The 22,065-nt window shown below is 41.2% G+C and overlaps 1 protein-coding gene across 3 annotated transcripts in view; it reads left to right on the forward strand.

Moving 5' to 3' along the window:
• The window catches only part of mtus2a (microtubule associated tumor suppressor candidate 2a), a 49,033-nt gene that overhangs the window by 16,739 nt on the left and 10,229 nt on the right, over window positions 1–22,065 (forward strand). For all 3 annotated transcript variants that reach the window (XM_042093703.1, XM_042093705.1, XM_042093704.1), the window contains exons 4-5: window positions 4,777–4,992; window positions 20,765–20,914. In XM_042093703.1, the coding sequence (XP_041949637.1) occupies window positions 4,777–4,992; window positions 20,765–20,914 (366 nt within the window). The remainder of the gene's footprint in view (window positions 1–4,776; window positions 4,993–20,764; window positions 20,915–22,065) is intronic.

The following is a 22,065-nucleotide window of genomic DNA, read 5'->3' on the forward strand; positions in this document are numbered from 1 at the left end:
TCAACCAATCAGCATAGACGACATAATTTATGTCCATCTATAATGTAGCATGTAATGGCTTGCTTGTAAAAATATGGCCAGAACAGAGTATCGATCGGATGGCATTTTTAAAGGTGGAAGCGTCCAGTTATGTACATTTTGGGCTAAAGTAGCAATAGCCTTGAAAGGATATTGAAACGAATGAAGGTGGTACTTTCTCACTCTCTCAAGGTCTAATACCTCCATGGGAGAGTGAGTGACTGGAAAGGTGCTCTAGAAAGATTCAGGTCATGCTTTACTTTTAGTTCTTCTGAAGATAGCATTCATTACTGAAGCTGTTACTGCATTAATACACAGGAACTTGCCATGAACTTCAGTATGATTATGATTAATAAATCATAAGCAGTGTTAAATGCTGAAGGTTATGATCCTTTGTGTTAATGGGTTTTCCCTTTCCGTTCAACATCAACAAATATTAAGTAACATTAAATGCTGCAATTAATGCTATACTGCTAGACTGTACTAGAATGTTTTATTACAACTCTACATTTGGTTGCCTTTACTTAAGCAATAAGCCCCGAGAGGCCGTAAGTAAGGCCGTAGGTAAGGGGGGTTTTAGGCACTCCGCTAGCGCGTCGTGCCTAACAATGCCCCTTAACTGTTGTAGAATCAGTGTAACCTACAGACTCGAGTGGCTTATTGCTTTTCTAAAACTATAAATACCTGGCAAAGTTTCATAAAGTAGACACAGCAACCAGAAATGGAACCGATTTATTCATAGATAATCACTCTTCCGCCAAGAAATATGTGTATGTACAAGGTGTATGTTTATGCTGCATTTTACAACGGTATCAAACACGATTCAGAAAAATCACAATCAAGGATCGGAACTATCAGTTTTAGAAATTACATTTATTAATTTTGGAGATGCTTTTATGCTAAGCAAATTACAAGACTGTGCAGATAGACACAATTATACATCTGTATGTGGGCTACAGGAAGATGGTAAATGGAAACTGAAAGTGGCCCTGTGCTATTCCTGAACCAAGAGAACAGATGTCAGGTGTGTTTAGAGTAGGCCTATGGAAGGTTTAAGTAGGACAGTTTTACTCTCCATGATTGTGTTGCAGCTGTTTTGTTCAGAGACAGAGAGTGTGGACTGTAGGATTTCCTGACAGCATGTTGTTCTGGGAGCACTTTCATTAATTTATACATCAGTGCTGATCACTTCTCTTTGATCTCACCCTCATGGGAATGCTTGCGAAACATGGCAATCGAAGCTAATTAGAATACTTCCTCGGATATTTTGGACTTAGGTGCCTAATATCAAAAACATGAGGAAACATATCTTCATAAATGAGAGTTGTGTGTGTGTGTGTGTGTGTGTGTGTGTGTGTGTGTGTGTGTGTGTGTGTGTGTGTGTGTGTGTGTGTGTGTGTTCATGAGTTGACTTGAAAATTAGTATGTCAGTTCCCTAGTTGGTAGATAGGTGAGTTAGTGCAAAGTTCATATGAATTCATTAGTGATTTCCCCAGTGAGGGGTTTAGCGAGCACCCAAGTGAGTGAATGAGGGAGTCAGTGAATCTATAAGTGAATGAGGTAAATGTATTAATTCAGTTCATGAAGTTCATGAATTATTATCTGAACGGTCTCCATCAACTCCACCCCACCACACCACACCCGAGCCAGGTCCTTACCGTCTACAGGGTAGCACACCCTATCTAAACAACCTGAGGCCAAATCGTCTCATCTCCATGTGGTTATCGTGGTGCGGCAGCCTGATAATCCCCCACTCATGCATATTGATGGGTTCCCCTCACTGGCTTTCGCCTTCCAGTGCTGAGCTAGCCTTTGAAGTGCAAAGCAATTAAAACATGAGCAATATCACTATATTATTCTTCATGCTAGCATCTCTCTGTGAGTACAGACGTACAGAGTGCATCGCTCATCTACTGTATGGGTCTCTGCGCCCTTGCCAGGGTGCATACTGATGGTGCTAAACTAACTGCCTGTTTAAAGAGTTTACTTTTGTCGTGCATTGTTAACTTTTAAGGGGCAGTGGGAACCCTGCATGTGAGATTCAACCAGAACTAGAGTCAGCTTTTAGGTTAGTAGTCGATTTGTTCGCATTCTGGGACTCATTTTCCTCACCTCACTGGCCTTGCACACCTATACACAAGGCAACACAACAGACAGCTTAACCATTTTACAGAAAACCTTGTGAATCATCATAACCACCATATCCTGCAAGAGACTTTATGGAATATATTTCAACCGTAGCTTTTCTCTATTGTCATAGATATTCCAAATGTTTCATGATTTTCTGTCATCAAACAAATGGAAGTGCATCAATATTTCATGCCTCCCCAATTAATGTAATGAGGTCTGATGTGCCACTCCAACAGTGGTCTCTTGATAAATGTTTCTTAGAAAGCTAATATATTCATACTCATGCAATTTAATGCTTGGGTGGAAAGTGATGTTTTCAGCGCTTTCTGCTGTAGCTTGTCCTGTGACGGCCATTAAAATCACATTTCTGTCAGAAAGAAACACCACTTCTACAGTACCTGATAATGCTTCGTGCTGCTGGTCTGAAATGTCTGAGACAGTTTCAAGACCAAGAACTTCTCAAAAACGGGTTTTTAAAATATTAATCGCTATTTCTCAGAGAGAGCCAGTGGCCTGTAACGCATGCACCCTTTGGAAGGGAATGTTTATGTGACACAGATCTCTGTCTGCCTGCCCGCCTGCCTGCACCACCAGATGGGTTTGGGGATCCATCCATCTTTAATGATCGTTTTCACGCCGCACACTGCCACGTTAGGCAGCTTGGTGACACCCGACAGTGGGGGGGGGGGGGGGGGGGGGATGTGACATGGTGTACAAGAAAGGTGTCTCTCTCCGCCACATGTGCAACAAAGAAGGAGGAGGGCTGTGCATTGTGGAGTATTTGTATGAGCTGACATGCAGGGTGTGTGTGATGAGTGGGTGGGCGGTTGTTACCACTCACTTTAGAACTGTGCGTGTTCACCCGTGCTGACATTGCTGTCTAATGAATGCCTGGCAGTGTGGGGACATGATATTTTTTTCTGACTGTGTATTTTTTTTTTTCACGATGAATATATTAGCCATCTCTCCCCAGCACATTGTGCGCAGCCTTGTCTCCAAGCAGGAGGCAGAGAGCGCGCTGGACTGGAGCCTGATGCCGCATACTGCATGCTGGCGCGGCAGCCTGGCATAGGAGAGAGGCTGAGCTTAGGCCCCCCAGCTGTGAAACAGGCCGGCGTATCATCCATCTTCGTTTCATCCCTTCCCACTCCTTCATACTCTCTTTCTCTACTGCGTTTGTGTCTGTGTGTGTAGTGTGTGTGTGTGTAGTGTGTGTGTGTGTGTGTGTGTGTGTGTGTGTGTGTGTGTGTGTGTGTGTGTGTCTCCCTCTCACAAATTTAATCATAAAATGCTTTTGCAGGCTTTACTGAGTGAGATCGTTGTTGCAAAAGCCAAATGTTTAAGATATTATAAGGGGAACTGAAGTATTTATAAACCATTAAATTTTCCAGTTAAATTTTGTACATTGCTGTGAGGGGAGAAAATAGTGAACTTTCTTATATAACAAAATGCTAAAGATTCAAGAACATTAGCAGCAGTGTCCCATTAAACAACATACTATCTTATATACAGTATACAGTACTGTATCATCCTTATGATCACATTCTGCATGCTTCATTGATTGCAGTTCTTGAACCTTATTTCCAGGAAAGTAGTTTGAATTAGCAAAAGGCATTCTAGAGTGTTGATATTTAACTGCACTGTGAAATGTTAGTGCTTGAAGTGCTTTCATGCCTAACAAAGACTTTTTGAACAGTCCTATTTTACCATGCTACTCAAACTAGGTTATTTGGCATTGCCAAAGAAGTAATCAAATTCATGAATTGTTCCTCTGATAACCAGAATTTTTAATAATGCCTTGTTGTATAAGAGCAATATCACACTTAATGTCATATAACAACACTGAGTCTGTAGCTTATAGTAGAAATTGCATTGTTTTCTATAAATCTCGTATATTGGGCCAATCTAGAGGAGAGCTTTTAAGGCCAGTGCAGACAGGGGTAGGGGAGTATCAATTTCACCTGGAGTGGAGTGAGGAACAGTTCATCCTCTGATTGTGAGAGGTGGTCACATTTAATCAACAAAGAACGCAGATGAAAGGGAGAATGGTGCCAGAGAACTGCGCTGTGCAAATGTGGTTGACAGTGGGATCTTTCTGAGCCATTGTGCACTTTCTATTTATAGCAGCAATTTATTTCCCTCTGGAGGCGTGTCACAGTAACAGACCTGCAGGAGGCCAGATTGTCTGCCTGCAGGAGTTCACGCCAGGCCAGGGATTTGGACTTTCCTCTCGGAGTTGATTTCCTCCTTAGCATACGTCTGCTGCTTTCCTCCACTCAGAGGCCAGAACATGCTGCTGAGTCAATGTGATGTTGAGCTATGTGCACTATAATGCAGTTCTCATAGAAGTATGCAAGTTGCAGGGTACTAATGCTAACCACATACTTGCATTAGCATGTGCATTACCGAAGGCTATTTATTCTAACAAGTTAAATAGTGATTTCAGCATTCTTGTCTATAGACATGATACATTATACATTTAGTTGGATACATTTAGTTGTATACAGTTAGATCGGAGATGCTCAAAAGTACTTGGGTGAAATATGAGAAAGTTGACTTGTGATTTATTCCTCTGGCCTGTAGACTGTAGAGCCAGAACTGTAATGCCATTTCACTCTGTCTCCCCAGGACCACAGGCAGACCTGAAGAAACCCTCTGGGAGTCTGAACTCCAAGTCCCAGCTGCCCAAACCATCTCTGTCCGGTCTGCGGCCCCCAGGCTACTCCCGGCTGCCCCCGTCCCGTCTGACCGCCTTCGGCTTTGTGCGCAGCTCCAGCGTGTCGTCCGTCTCCAGCACCCACTCCGGAGACAGTGTCCGCAGCGACCAATGCAGACCAGCTCTCCGTAAGTGCCTGTGACATGAAAACTCTCTCTCTCTTTCTCTCTCTCTCTGTCTCTTTCTGTCTGTCTTTTTCTGTCTCTGATTTTCTCTGTCTTTCTCTTTATCTGATTTTTACTCTGTTTCTCTATCTCTCTCTTTTTCTGTCTCTCTGACTTCCTCTCTCTTTTTCCATGTGCCCCCAAAGATACAGACACACTTCAACAAATCTGTGTATGGATAGTGTTCTAACTCACACCACAACAAACCAATGTATGGATAGTCTTCTAACTCAGATATTGTGTCTTTTGAAGGAAAGACACTGGTTAGGCTTAGAAAAGCCCAATTTGGCACAGGAGAGAGAGACTTCCTCCCTGCCCCAATTTCACAGCATCAAACATTATTTACAGGTTTGCTCCTCAGCACAAAGCTCATCCTACACACGCTGCATTGCACTCCTTCAGAGAGGGAAATGACAGCATTCGCCACATGGGTTTTTAATGTGACCTACATTAGTAATGATAGTTACTTTTCCCCCAGTTACAGTTGACGTAAGCACGTCCCTCGCACCCCGTCTCCCCCAGCCGCCTGCGTCAGCATCTGTGTGTTATATCATCACACACTTTCATATCGGCCGGTGTGGAGTGTGTGATCTACCCGCTTTAAAGCCTTTCTTTCATATCCGCCTGTGTAGAGTGAGTGATCTATCAGCTTTAAAGCCCCCGAAGTGAAAGGCAAAGAGCCCTAGATGAAAGAAGTAGGAGAGCTTGAAAAGAACTAATGAATATACACTACTGTGCGCAGAATTGAAGCCCTCAGTTATTGGTAGTGATGTAGCAACGCTGGATGGGTGTGCGTTTTATGAAACTCTGAAGAGGCTACATGAGTGATTTTTCAATTTTTGCACGACATTACTTTTTCATGAGGTGTTTGCAGCAGAGGGGTCCCAATCGACTTACGCTTGCCCTCGATGACCAGCACTGGGCGATGTGGAGTAGACTTGAAGGAGCCCACACGGGGGTTTGAAGGATGATTCACATGCCTCATTTGCATATATATTCAAAATTCTGTTTTCCTCTGAAGCCCCTGGAATCCCTTGAGCCTTTTGGAAACACACACTTTACAAAAAAATATTGCCCTACTGGCAGTTGACTTAGTTATGAAAAGTTATCAAACAGATGTTGGAAGACTCAGACAATTCAAAGCAATTAGCTGCTATTGACCTTAGTGACCTGACCTTTGTGATGTTAACAAGAAAACATAATTGATGACAGCAAATTATTTGATGTTTACAGGGCTGTGTTTGTTCAGAGGTGGCCGGTTTCCCCAGAGACAATTCCAGCCTCAAACAGAGGGGAAGGGGTATAGACAGAATTCAAGGCACAAATTCAAATTGTCCCAGTACTAGCTTTGTACACAGTAATACTTGCTAATTGTAACACATTTAGAAGTACTGTATATACATATAGATGTTGATAAATTAATTGTACACATTTATTATTCTCCTCACTGTGTATACTATTTTTGTCTAAATGATGACCATTTAGAGTTACATACTGTATGCCAAGCATGCTCCCTCTAAAAAGCATCCCATCTGCATCTTAAACACAGATGCATTTCTTCCCTGTGGTTTTGCATAATGCATGGCTGTGAGCCTAATTGTCTAAGCAGGATTGATGCAGCCTATATCAAGGTGCTAACAACCATCAGGCCTCTCAAGGAGCCCATATAGGCAAAAGAGCAGAAATTGATTTGCCGGTCCCAGTACGATAAAGGGCTTGCGTGTAATTGGCTGGAGCAGGTTTGGAGTGGAGGGTGCGGAGTGAGATGTGTGGGCTGGAGTGATGAGACTGTCACATGTGTTTACTCAGCTGCAGACAGGATTGAGTTAGAGCTCAATATGTACTCCGACGTCCCCACTCCGCACATCCTCCGCCAGTCACCAGATTGGTGACGCCGCTCGGGAAATTGAATGTTTTTAATGGGTCGAGTCTCCCCAAGGCTGAGGATCTCGAAATCGATTCTGTTGTGGATTATCATCTGAAAACATCTACAATATCTGGGAGATCACACACAGGAATTATCATCTAGTGGTGGGGGAGATAGGCCTGTGTGTGTGGCAAAGCCTGTTGCTGGGACACATAGAAACAGCAACATCCCATAGTGGTGAAGCCCTTGTCACTGGAGAACATCACATCTACTGGATGTGCATGCCCTCTTTTCATCATCATTACTAGTTTTTTATTTTTTATTTTCACCACTCGTTTATTTTGTTGTGGTTTTGGTGTGCTCTCTCATGTAGTGTGTCAGTCAACAAGCATGTTTTAGGAAGCATCTCTACCCCTTTCTTCTCTTGTGGTGTGAGTGTGTAAATGGTTAAAGAAAGGATATGTCCTTCAGCCTTGGTCATATGCAAGTGTAGACAGTGAGAAGCAGTCTAGTCATAAAGTGCACTGAGGTTTGTTGTTCAGCAGTGAGGTAGAGCCAGTTGAGCTCTGTTAAAGGTTGTGCACACACATTACACCCTATATGGACAGCCTAGGGCATCAGTATATGTGAGCTCCCCTCCATCCAGGACTTGTATAATAGACAATGTGTCAGTTAGGCCCGGAGATAATAAAGTTTGATATAATAGATGGATTTCACTATGAACTTTGTTATACTCTTGTTTTATATTCGTATTTTCCCCAACTCTGACCTTCATTTCACGCTTCACTGATGTCCACAGAACAAAAAAATGGTGTATGAACACAATTTCTCAAAGCCTGTCAAAGAAACCAAACCTTTTCACATCGCATTCCCACATTCTGTGGCTATATTTAAAATGGAATCCCAAGTGGCATTGCATTTTGTCCTTCTCTGACAAGCAAGGGCACACAGTATAGAACAGGATGGAGGAATAAGGTGTGTGTGTGTGTGTGTGTGTGTGTGTGTGTGTGTATGTGTGTTTGTGCGTGTGTGTGTGTGTGAGTGTGTGAGAGAGAATAGAGGTGTTAAGATGTGTGAAAACAGGACTAGAGAGAGGAGACCCAGATAGCAGTTGGCTGTCAGATCAATCTCAGATCTGTGCTAGGCCTGTTCCTCCATACATGCCAGATCTGGGCCAGATCAGAGCCGGATCAGAGCCGGATCAACCCTAGAGTCGGCTGTCATCCATTTAGATTTGGGCCAGATCAGTTCTATAGTTGGCTGTCTTCTATGAGATCTGATAGGAGATAGTCCTGGGAGACTGAGGAGAGAGACAGGTTCACGCAGAGGTTGATGGAGTGATGCACAGAGGTACTGAGACAGAGAGAAAGAGAGTGTCTGATGATGGTGGGATGCACGGAGGTACCGAGAGACGAAGAGAGTGTCTGATGATGGTGGGATGCACAGAGGTACCGAGAAACGAAGAGAGGGGCCTCCAGAGGCACATCAGACAGTTGTGAGAGTGCAGATGCTGTGGCACAGATCTGTCCTGTGATACACTCAGTCTGGTAGAGAACAGATGGTTTTACACATACAGCAAAGGCGTAAAGGAGACTTAGACAAATCCAACAGCAGATATGGCAGCTGAAAGGATTTTGAATAATTCATTTTGAATAATCGCTTACTGAATTTGATTTGTTTCTAAAAAGGTTGAAAGAGACTTAAAACAACAGTGTGGATCAAATGTTACCTTGTAGTTATACAAACCAAACTTATGTAGAGCACTTTTGATCGAAACTTGCATATCAGTTATTGGAGTTATATAATATAACCTACTACAGAACAAAGTTTGAGTGAGTAGCCACTTTTGAATGCAGAGGAAATCTTGAGGAAATGCTGACAGATGCAGAACATCCAACTAGAAGCCCATTTGTCTCCATTTTATTCACATATGACTCAACACTGCTGGATGGTTTTGTGAAAACCACCGAACAGAATATACTGTAGGGCACGTTTTGACATGTTTTATTATTCATAGAAATAACACACCAAAAATAGGTAACTGTTTTAACACAAAACTCTCCACTGACCTACAAAACCTGTTTGTGCTACGGTTGCCATGTATACACAAATGCTGACTTACTGTCATCAATAATTTATCTGTGAAATTTTTGGATTACATGCCTCTGCGTCATTTAAAAATAGCCTTGCCTTAGAGAAAATACTGTCAGAGAAAAACGTACACTTTTTCGGAAGTATTTGAAACCAGGTTTAATATAATCCATTTCTTTGTTGTAAACAAATCTATGTGTGTAGTCAGTGTAAAGAGGGATTTGTCTTGCCCTGAAGAGCACTCACTTCAACACTGAATCGGGAGTCATGCCAAATCTTTACAAGTACTAAACCCCGGCCCCACTCCTCAGGTTGCCTGCTCTGTTTTGGAGATGTGGTCCTGAGCTTTTCCACACTCATCTACTGTATAATGCATGCCTCCTCAGTGTCTCTGGCCGGGACCCCAGCTGTGCTGAGCAGGCTGTGTGACTTACTTTTCCTTGCGTCACTCCAGTTTTGGAAAACATCCCATTTCCTATTTGGTCCTCTGTCTATTTATGAGATTACTGCCATATATGTAGCCAATCACGCTGAACACATTTGTTATTGTAATCACTGACTGTATTAACAGTTGGATTTTACTGAGTCTGGGCTATCAGAAAACCAAACGTTGGTATTACTAATATCTGGGATCTATTTTAATATCCCTTCTCTGTTTGGGCATTAAGAATCAGACGAGATGTCAGGCATCATTTATATGAAGTGCTCAGATACTGCAGATAGTCATATCCTCGTATCTCAATCACGATAGAAATATGTTCTGATCAGGATGGTTCCAGAACATTCTCTAGAATTATCTTTGTAGCAGGCTATGTGATGAGTCACAAGAGTTTTGTTTCTACCAGTGCTTCTGGGCGCTATCTGTGCTTGTCAGTGACTCACAATGTACTTTGTAATGCACTAATCAGAAGAACATTAGAAGAACTGTGCAGCTTGGATGCGATAGAATATTGTGAACAAGGTCTGGATTAAATCCTCACCCAAGCCAATGATGTGACCTGTTACCCTGATCAGGTGATTTATTCCATCTGCCTGTTTGGAATTTAGAAGTTCAGACGAAGAAGCACAGATCCTTCCTGACCCGTCTCTTTAAATGTGTTGTTGGTCTAGGTTAGTAGGCATAGGGATTCCCTTCAGCGACATTTTTTTTCATTTGGTCACTAGCCAAGCAGCAGACTTAGCTTTGTCTCATAGCAGCGTAGCTTGGGGAAGCCTCTGGTCCCCAGTTCATGCCTTGCCCTTGCCCTTGCCCTTGCCCCTCCCCTCCTAATAATAAACTAGTATTTTCCATAGGTGAAACGGTCATGATTGTGCAGGAGGACCCAAGTACACGACTCCACCAGGCAGAATTACGGACAAAACACAATTTATTATTAACACAAACTTAACATTTAAAGTCAAGTCAAGTCAAGTCAAGTTTATTTATATAGCACATTTCATACACAGAGGTCATTCAATGTGCTTTACATAAACAAAACCAAACGATAATAACAAATAAAAGCATAGAAGGGCAATATAGTCAAAGAATAGTTAAAAGGTAAAGATCATAATAAAAGGAAAACATAAAACACAAGGTAAAATCATTTAAAAATAAAGAATAATTAGTAAGCAAAAACAAAGGCAAAAGTAGTAAAAAAAGTAATAAAAGACAAAGTAGAATAATTATCGAGGCAGATTCAGAATTTGTAACTCGGCACAGTTAGCAGAAAGCGTCTGAGAACAGTTTGGTCTTAAGTCTAGATTTAAAACTGGCTACAGTTGGGGCCTTTTTAATGTCATCCGAAAGTTGGTTCCACAGCTGAGCCGCATAGCAGCTAAAAGCTGCTTCACCATGTTTAGTTCTAACTGTAGGTTTTACTAGCAGGTTTTTCACCTGGGACCTGAGAGGACGAGAAGGTGTGTACTGCTGAAGCATGTCTGACAAGTATTTAGGTCCTGCTCCATTTACTGATTTATAAACAAGCAATAGTGCTTTAAAGTCAATTCTGTGACTTACTGGAAGCCAGTGCAAGGACTTAAGAATTGGAGTAATGTGGTCAGTTCTTTTAGTTTTTGTTAGAGTCCTAGCTGCTGCATTTTGTATCACCTGAAGCTGTTTAATAGTCTTTTTAGGAAGGCCTGTGAACAGTCCATTGCAGTAATCAACCCTGCTGGAGATAAATGCATGAATGAGTTTTTCTAAGTCATGTTTTGACATCAGCCCTCTGAGTTTGACAATATTTTTGAGGTGGTAAAAAGCTGATTTAGTTATCGCTTTCATGTGGCTGTTGAAATTTAGATCACTGTCAATTAATACACCAAGGTTTTTAACAGTATCCTTTGCCTTCAACCCTTTTGTGTCAAGGAGAGTGGCAACCCTAAGTCTTTCCTCATTTTTACCAAATATAATTACTTCAGTTTTTTCTTTGTTCAGCTGAAGAAAATTTTGAGACATCCAGGTGTTGATTTGTTCTATACACTGACACATAGATTCAAGAGGACCATAGTTGTTTGGTGATAGAGCTAAGTAAATTTGTGTGTCATCTGCATAGCTATGATATGAAATCAAATTATTTTGAATGATTTGTCCAAGTGGGAGCATATAGAGGTTGAATAATAGTGGCCCCAAGATCGACCCCTGGGGAACACCACAGGTCAAGGACGTTGGTGTTGAGGTACAGTTTCCGATGGCAACAAAGAAGCTCCTTTCTTGTAGATATGATTTTAGCCAGCTGATAACTATGCCTGTAAATCCAACCCAGTGTTCTAGTCTGTGTAGTAAAATATTGTGATCAACAGTGTCAAATGCTGCACTAAGGTCCAGTAGCACTAGGACTGATGTTTTACCTGAATCTGTGTTGAGGCGTATGTCATTGGAAACTTTAATGAGAGCTGTTTCAGTGCTGTGATTTGCCCGAAAACCAGACTGAAAGTAATCAAAATACCCATTTGATGTTAGGAAGGTGGTTAATTGATTAAAGACTACTTTTTCAATAATTTTGCCAATAAAAGGTAGATTGGATATGGGCCTGTAATTGTTTAGCATGGAGGCATCCAGGTTATTCTTCTTGAGAAGTGGCTTTACAACAGCTGTTTTCAGTGACTTAGGAAAAGTGCCAGACAGCAATGATACATTTACAATTTGAAGGACATCCGCCGCTATGAGGTGAAAAACAGTTTTGAAGAAATTGGTAGGCAGAGTGTCTAAGACACATGTGGAAGGGCTGAGATTCTGTACCGTTTTTTCAAGTGTTTCGTAGTCTATCAAGCTGAACTCTGACATCAAGTTTAGTTTCCCTCTGTTTGTTGCTGGAAGTTCAGGTTGTTGAATTTGTAATTGAGCAGATATGTTGAGTCTGATTTTGTCAATTTTACCTTTAAAAAAAGATGAAAACTCATTGCATTTATTAGTTGAGAGAAGTTCAGGCGCTAATTGTGAGGGGGGATTTGTTAACTTATCAACAGTTGAAAATAGAATACGAGTGTTATTTGAACTTCTATTGATAATGTTAGAAAAGAAAGACTGTCTTGCTTTGCATATTTCAGAGTTATATGTGCGGAGCATCTCTTTATGGATTTCATAGTGGATCTGAAGTTTGTATTTACGCCATTTTCTTTCAGTCTTCCTACACTCTCTTTTTAGAAGTTTAACTGCTGGATTTTGCCTCCATGGTGCTTTCTGTTTGTCCTTAACTTTCTTGAATTGTAATGGAGCAATGTCATCCATAATGTTTGCCATTTTTGCATTAAAGTGATCAAATAAGTCTTCAGAGTCTGACAGTTGACTTGACTTTAGTGAAAGTGCTTTCTCAAAGAGAGCACTTGTCTGATCATTTATGATTCTCCTTTTTACCATCATAGCTGTGTTTTGAGTGTGTGGGGACATAGACACATCAAAGAACACGCAAAAATGATCAGATAAGGCCAGGTCTTTAACAGCTGTAGAGACATCGAGACCCTTTGTGATAACAAGGTCGAGGGTATGGCCGAGAGAGTGTGTTGGCCCCTGTACATGCTGTGTTAGGGAGAAAGTATCGATTAGTGCAATGAATTCCTTGGCATAATTGTTTTCAGGATTATCCACATGCAAGTTTAGATCCCCTGATATAATAAGACAGTCATACTCTAAGAGTTACTTAGAGTAGAGTTAAAGACTTACTACTTACATACGGGACTTTGACTAGACAAACAGAGAGACAATCCAACAGGGAGCAGAGAAACAGGAGGGTAGAAATACACATACCAATTAACAGAAAGACAGAGGACTGGACGAAACCAACGAGACAATAACAGGGAACAGGTGAGGAGGCAGAAATGGAGGGAAAACAACAAGACAGGAAGCACAGACCAAATAAGGAGATGGGGCGGAGACAAAGACAGGTGACAGGCAGGGAACACAAAGCACATGGGGAACAGGCAAAAACAAACACAGGACAATACACAAAATGGCCACCAGGGTGGCACAAACTTAACCAGATCCTGACAGAAACCTTTCTAAGCAAAGTGTCAAGTGTCCATACCTTGTGGCTCGATAGTCTACATAAGCTTTCTACACCAGCAGCCAGTTTTAAAGTGTTTCTCTGTTGTACATTTGTAAGTAAACCAGTGCCAGGCTAGGCCTAGTGGTCTTCTAGACATCTCAGGCCAGTGAGTGTTTGCTTTTGCCTTGTGGTCTCTGGCCCCCAGACGTGTCAGTGCCGTGCAGCTGCATCGCTGCTTTTTCCTACGCGCTCCCAGCTCAGTATTTGTCTTCATTAGTCCATACGTGTCAGCAGTGTGCAATGTTTCCCGGCCACAATGGCCACTTCACATCTTTCATGTGAAACCAAAAAGTGACAAACAAAAAATCAATACTACATTAATTTGAATTGGATATCATCATAAACATAGATCTCATCTATCATGCCTGAAAAGGAACAGGTTTTTTATTAACCACTTTTTATAAAAATTGACATTTACTGACTTAGTAACTTGTCATTTGTCAACTCCGTCGGACACATGAAAATATGTTTTTTTGTGTGTTTGGTCAATTCAACAACACTCTAAAGTCTTTAAGTGTGTAGAAATGGTGTGCCTTAGCAAGGTTTAGTGATAGATTGCATTATATACACTTTTAATATCATTTTACATTGTTTTGAAATAAGCCATTTTAAATTACCTTAATTTAGTTTACTATTTTTTAATTTTTAATATATACAATTAGTGGTTTTGTGCACACAAGACACTGATGCATGTAGATAAGTTGGTGTTTTAATGTATGAACACACTCAATTCAACGAAATAAATATACATTTTTTTATAAAAAAGAAAAACCTCCATCTTACGGTGTTGACACACAATTGACGGTGTTGACAAACTAATCGAGAATCAAACTAGTTTCACTAGAAAAATTTCACTAGTTTTGACATGGCAGTATCAAGGGAAAGAGTATCAAACTTCAAACAAAAAATGTTCTACAGGACCTCAGGCAAGTAAGTTCTATGATCTGTTCCAATTTCTCTCAGTAAGTAAGTACATATAGTGTTTTATCTGTCATTACTGCCTTCGGTGTAGAGCCAAGTATTAGATATTTATATATAATAGTTTGTCTAACCTGCGGGACTTGGACATTGGATAAGAGGTGTTGAACAGGGAACAAGCTGTCCCTGTCAGTTTCAAAATCTTTCACTGGACAGAAACAGACATCCCTCCTCCTAGCCTAGTTGCCTGCTGTAGTTTTACTGGTCACCTTGCTATTTTATAGTTGTATCTGGTAGCTTTGTTTACTTTACATTCTCCTAAATGGGCCTAACACTTCCCTGTTGAAAAAAACAGCCTGACCAGCTAAAGGGGGTTTGCTGGTTGACCAGCTTGTTTGACCACCCTATGATGGTTGACCTACTAGACCAGCAAAACTCTTGCGAAAACATACCTTCAGCTGGTTTTCCCAGCTTATGATGGTAATTCAGCTGGTTTTGCTTGTCATACCACCTCAAGCTGGTCATTTTAGCTGGTGTTGCTGGTCTATAGTGCTGGTTTAACTGACCATGCCAGCTTATGTTGGTCATTCTAGCAAACCAGCATGACCAGCTTGACAGGCTGGTCACCAGCATGACCATCTTGCACCAGCTGTATCCCACAAGACAGGCTGGTCACACCAGCATGACCAGCTTCCTCAGATGGTCACACCAGCATATCCAGCTGGTGGCCCAACCAGCTACACCAGCAAAGACCAGCAAGAGCTATAAGAAAACCAGCAAAGACCAGCTAAAACCAGCTACCAGCATAAGCTGGTTTCTAGCTGTTTTTTTCAGCAGGGTTTAGCCATTTGGAACAGAAGAACACACCAGAATAGGCCTGTTTAGTAAGCAGAATTTGATGGCTGCATTGCAAATCAATGCAGAAGTAATCCAAGTATTCAGAATACGTTACTCAGATTGAATACGTTACAAAATACATTTTTGGGCATGTAGGCTATTCTGTATTTTGTAACAGAATACTTTTTGAAAGTATCCTTCCCAACACTGCCTACATCTCATGAGTCCCATGCGCTTTCCCACCAGCGGAGCTAGTTGGCTAGTTGATCAAACTTTTGCCAACTTAAAAAAAAAGCTTAACTCCAGTCGTGATTCAAAGACCGCTGTTTTCCAGCATCAGCATCCATCTTTTTTGTTTTCAAGTAGCAGGGAATTCATGTGGAACCGTCGCAACTCATCATAACTAATATCATTATGTTAAGCCCGCCCACTGACTCTACAGACAATATGATTGGCCTGATCAAAGTTTGATTTTTTCCAGCTCACAAGCCAACAGAGAGTTCCTAGACTACCCTGGCTGCAAATTACATTTGCTGCTGCTAGGGTACGTCTAGATTTCTAGGCTACCCTCCTCCCATATTTAGGGTAAAAATTGTCAGTAGGACCACGACGATGCAAAAAATCAACTTTCACATCTTGGTGTTCTATATCTACATCAATGGACCGATTTATTTCGAATTTGAAAAATATCTGACGGAGTTGACATGAATTGAGGACAGATTTTGAAAGACTGTTGTTAATGTATAAAATAATGCAATGTAATTTGTGATATTTTATTAAGCCATCCAATTAACCTCATAATCATATTTGTGCATTTTGGGCATTTTAAAACACTTTATTTTTGCAGTTTGATACTGTAACCTCTGCGGAGGACGAGTTCATTTGCATGGGCTTTCATAGTACAGTGCCGGTATTTTATGAAATTACTATGAAATAATATAAATATAGCCAAAACTAAAAGTCTAAACATACACAATTCTTTCATATCCAACTTTTAAAGCCTTTTTAAATGAAATAATGTATTGTTTTTTAAAGGAAATTGCAACATTTTGATGGGGGACATGTTTTGTCCCTTATCTCAAGAATCAGTGGTATATATTTGTATGCACTTGTGAGTATAAGTATATATACTCTTTTGGATCAAAATAATTCGTGAGGGAAATTTGGGGCACTTCAGCCACTTCCTACTGGTCGGGGTTCGAACCGGCAACCCTCCAGTTCCAAGTCCGAAGCGCTAACCAGTAGGCCACGGCTGCCCACCAGTAAGGGTAAGAGTAAGAGTGCCAGCTAGATATAGCATAGGAATGTCTGTTAACTTTACCATATCCATAGATTATGATACCCCCATCTCTCTCTCTCTCTCTCTCTCTCTCTCTCTCTCTCTCTCTCTCTCTCTCTCTCTCTCTCTCTCTGCAATGATAAGCCAAAACAAGTACTCTTTAACACAGCTGAAATGTCTGCTTAGTATTGTGGCTGGCTTGGTGGTGGCTGCTTTTTGGCACCCCTCGATAAACACATCCCACAGAACAGGATTACAGAGAGCCTCAGCCTGGGTAGAGTAGAGTAGAGAGACAGAAAGAGGAATCTTTGGCTGGCGCTGGTGCTGGTGCTGGCGTGCCTCGGAGCAGCTAACCCACTTCTGCACGGTCCACACACCAGGGGGGCCGCGCTTTAAAGTGGCTGATGTTCACGGGCACATTTCCACCCGCGCACCAATAGGAGGCCTGTTTGAATCGTGCTCAACCAATAGGAGGCCTTTCTCCTCCCGCCCTGCCTCTGCATCGTAATCCTTCTAAGAAGCGGCTGCTGTTTTTTCCCGGGCTCTCTGGTGGGTAGGCTTCGTACTCTGGCCCGGAGCCTGGCGGATGCTGCTACATGGGCTGCTCTTTAGTATCTCCTCTGTTCTCCACGTTTGGAATGTGGTTTAATTTTCATCTTCAGTTTCATTTTTCCTCAAAATTCACTGTGATTATTTTAAAACTTTTTTGTATGCTTTGTATGTTAGCATCTGAGATGATCGGACATAATGAAAGTGAGTAGAGCATGAGGCGTTTGCTGCCCAAACTAACATGATTGTTCTGGGCTCCTTCCTCTGCAGAGGTGGTGGGATAAAGATTAGCAGCTCCATTGTTTGGTATCTTCCAATGTGACACAGCTCACATAGAGCCAGCCTAAAAACAAACATCAGGATGGAGGTTGCTGGGGAGAGATCTCTCATGAAGTTGCTGGTTGGATGAGAGGGAGCTAGTCATATGATCATATATTTTTGTATATATTTAACAAAGTTAACAAAATCACACACCTTACCCAGTTTTCCCTTAAGTCTTGGACAGTCTGATTTAATGTATGAGACACACACACAGGAGTAACAATAGAAGTAGAAAATGCTGAGGTGAGACCTGGAGGGCTAATTCATCTTAGTCTGTGGCAGCGAGAGAGCAGCCCCCTGTACAACTCTCCAGGAAAGTCTCACTTCATAACCCCATAGCTCATCCCTTTAAATCCTGCACCACTAAAAATCTTTGTTTTATCTTTACGGCAGCAAACCTCATATGCAGGTGTAGTGTGTGAGTCTGGCTGCATTTAATCAACTCTGAGAGAGAGAGAGAGAGAGAGAGAGAGAGAGAGAGAGGGAGCTGGGGTTTATGGGCTGGTTAATTTTCTTTTCCGTTCCTTCGCCGCAGAGCGATTGTGGAGATTATTGATGGGGGTGGGGTACCCATAGACTGAAGCGTTGCATTTAAAGGACATCAATGCTCTTTCTCAGGTAATTGATGTGTGCTCTTAGGTGGGGACACAGAGCCTGAGTTGACACACATGGAAACGGCTGAAAAACAAAAAGCTCCTGTTTGTGATGTTTGTGTCTCCTGTTTCTTCCACAAGAAAGTAGAGCATCAATATGATCAATAAGAGCACATACAGAGTGCACTCACACAAGATCTCAAGTCAGTGTGTAGTGTGAAGCCCTCCCCTCTAAGAGTAAAATGTCCTCTCCCTTTTATGATGATATGCATTTTTACTTTATACTGACTAGATCACCGCTCTCAAACCCATTTAATAATCATTTGTATCTGTAATGTCATGTAATCTACAATGTGGTCAGTTCCAGTATCCTTTCCCCATTACAAAGATAGGTGAGACTGCACCCACATACTGTATGGTTTAGAGTTACTTTTATCTATAACGTCCCTCATCACCCAAATGAGTGATCATCTCTGTATGCAAATGCATGCATAAGCTTGTGTGTGTGTGTGTGTGTGTGTGTGTGTGTGTGTGCACACATATATTTCCTTTCCTTTCCTTAAGTCGCTTTTTCATGTATCTGTACTTTACTTGAGTATTTCAATTTTGTTAAACTTTTTACTTTTACTCCAGTACATTTCTTGGCCAAATATTTTACTTTTTACTCCACTACATTTTGTGACAACTGAAGTACAGCTGAAGTTCCTTTGTGACAACTGAAGTACAGCTGAAGTTCCTTTTGGAAAAAAGACTGCCCAAATACATGTGTACTTACATGTGTATTTCCTATTAAGCGAGCTAGGCTTTAGATAATGTGTTGCCTATGTTATTATTATATCCACTATGTACTGTACCTTTTTGACCCCTTTTCACAATATTGATGTTAACATAACTAGCCTCATGATGCCATTGAGCAAATGATGATAGACAATGATAGATAGATATTCAATGATAGACAATGATAGACAATCTGACACTATCAAACACAAAAGGGAACGTCTTGATTTGGTCCGAAAGTGTAAAGCATTCAACAAAACAAAAAGTGGTTACTTTGAAGTATCTAAGATAAGGTATCACATTAGTTTGTTTTTAGTTCTTTCTACATACAACAATTCTTAGTTGATTTTGTCCTCGAAAGAAGGAGTAAGGCTCAATGAATGCCAGTGCCGAATCATTTCAACAAAAGAAATGCAACTGTATTAGTCATAATACATTTCAGGACTTACTTTCAGTACTTAAGTACATTTGAGGGCAAGTACTTTTGTACTTCCACTCAAGTGGAAATGTAAAAGGAGGACTTCTACTTTTACTGAAGTAACATTTAACCATATTTATCTCTACGTAAGTCCTAAGTAAGGATTTGTGTACTTCGTCCACCACTGCTTTCAGGGCCAAAATGCCTGACCACAGGGTTCAATAGTCCCCCTCGTGTAATATTAACACCCAAAATAATTAACACTCAGAGTTTCAGAGAAACCCAGTAGAGCTGTAACTCTCGAGCCGTAAAGAACGAGCCAATACACTCTGACTATGTCCAATCTGTCTATTCTGTTGTCCTGTCATTCTACAGAATCTAACTACTACAGAAACTACTTCACAGAATCCCCCTTTGCCCAACTAAGGACAGCACTACAAGGAACAATAGTACTCACCCTGAACAGTGCTCTGTGAACTGTCAAAGTGAAGATCCGCACACTGTAGAGCTCCCATTGAAGTATTTTTTATTTTGGTAACGTTTCAAGCCCTTACGGCCCTTCCAACCAAGTGTTACACAGCTGCCCTTTTAAATTACATTTGTCACGTGATTACAATTAGGTTGCAGGATCCATTACACAATTAATTAAAATAGAAGAAATAGAATATTGCACCATGCCCATGTGCATCAACAATACACATATACAATCAATTCATCAATATACAATATACACCATATCGCCAGTACATATAATATAATAATTCCTTTATTATGGGTGTAAATACTCACATATACAATCCACACATCAGATCACCATATATTTACCATTTCATTCAAAGTGCAGTATTCTACTATACATATCAACTTTAAAAAAAACATACATATATGTTAGAAAGTATGTTTTTACTTTACTTTGCAACATATTCAAGTAAAATTGTGGGTAATCTCAAACTCTCCAAGACAAACTAGAGGCATCTGTTTTTATCTCAAAATACATTGTACATTATAAACTAGGAGGTGAGGACCACATATTCAGTGAGACAGAATCAATCCGTATTTGTAGGAGAACAACAAAGTCACAGAGTACCAGATACACTATTCAAGGGGAGATAGTAGGAGAAAACAAATACCAGGTTCGAGAAAACCATGTTACCCTAAAAAAGGTCTAATATCAAATTCTTCGTTGAGACCTCTAGGAGCTAAGGTATCCAACATAAATATCCAAAAAGTTCTCTACGTGGACACTTAATTGCCTCAATCCCTATATATTTTAGACTGGAAACAGTGTGTTTAGCATTCATGAAATATACAGCTACAGGGCTAGATGTTACACCATTTCGAATAGCACTGCGATGTTCTGAGATCCTAGTTTTTAATCCCCTAGTGGTCTTGCTCTGTGAACTGAGTAATGAGGATCTAATCCATGGGTCAGAAAAGATTACAATTTTAGCTGAAAGATTCAAAAATGTGTAACTCAGTGATAATGATCCTAGCCAAACACCCAGTGAACAGCAGTCTACATCTGTGTATGTGTCAGTTTGAGTGTATATGTTCTCTCTGTCCCAGGCCCCAGCAGTGTGAGCGATGAGCCTCCGTTCCACAGGATCATCTCCCCAGCACCAGGGGGCGCTACTCGGGCGTCCTATCAGGGCAGCCCCCAGCCGCCTGCCACCCCCGCTCTAAAACGCCGCTCTCTCCTCCCACCACCTGCCACCGGTGAGTCACCTGTTGGGGTTGATGGTATTGAATCTCATAGGAATCAGACAGGGTTTAACATCTGGAGACAAGTCATCTTCATTTGGGTGTTAACGTAGTGTTGAATTTTGTCTCATGAGGGCCAGACAGTGTGGTGGAGGTGAAGAGAAACAACACCAGCTCTTTGTGACGATAGTTAAACATCTGGAGACATGTCACCCTCATTTTGGTGTTAAATTTGGTCTCATGAGGGCCAGACATTTTCGCTCTTTGATAATGAGAGTAACATACACCATATGGAGACAACTTGTCAAATGTATGATTACAGACGGTACAAATAAACTTGAATCCTCATGAGTCTGTATGGAGACTGTGTGATTGCTGCAGCTTCACAAGGCATTGCTTTGGCTTGAAAGGTTTCTCACACAATAATATAAAGTTGTAGTCCTGGATTCCAGCAAAAGATTGTTATTAAAGATTGTTAGATATTTGAGAACAACCAAGAAAATTACACTTTTCTGGCCCCTGGAGCAACATACTGATTGGTTGAAATAGTGTATGGCTTGGTTGGACATATAGTATTTCCTTGAAGCAATTTGACTTGTGTGTATGTGTGCGTGTGTGTGTGTGTGTGTGTGTGTGTGTGTGTTGACAAAGTCAGATTCCGAGACCACACCTTCAATCAGATCCAGATTCCAGATTTAGCACAAAAGTCCCCAAGTGCAAACCATACTAGTAAGAATAGAAATCTAGAAGTAGAAATCTTTAGTTATATATTTTATATTTAACCATTTTAATATTAATATTTTAGGGTTTATGAATGGGCTTTAGCCACCAACTCATTACATTATGCAAATCCCATTGCTGTATTGTAACACATGAAGGTGATGTGCGCTGAGCTTTGACACTGATATGAGATTAATATTACATGTTTTGTGGTTGTACGGGACAGCGTCAGCTGCCCTTGGGGTGCAATTTGGAGAGGGGGGGGGATTGGACCAGTACAAGGCCCTGCACCCATTTTGCGCTTCACTGAATCATATTGAAATTGATCCATGGCCCACCTAGCATCAGGAGAGGGGGATGGGGGAGGGACAGACAAAAAGGGGGAAAGAGAAGGGGGGAGAGAGTGAGAGTATGTGAAATTGGATGTCCTCGATCGATGGTCTGTC

This window comes from Alosa sapidissima, chromosome 5, assembly GCF_018492685.1.
Source record: "Alosa sapidissima isolate fAloSap1 chromosome 5, fAloSap1.pri, whole genome shotgun sequence".
Lineage (NCBI taxonomy): Eukaryota > Metazoa > Chordata > Actinopteri > Clupeiformes > Clupeidae > Alosa > Alosa sapidissima.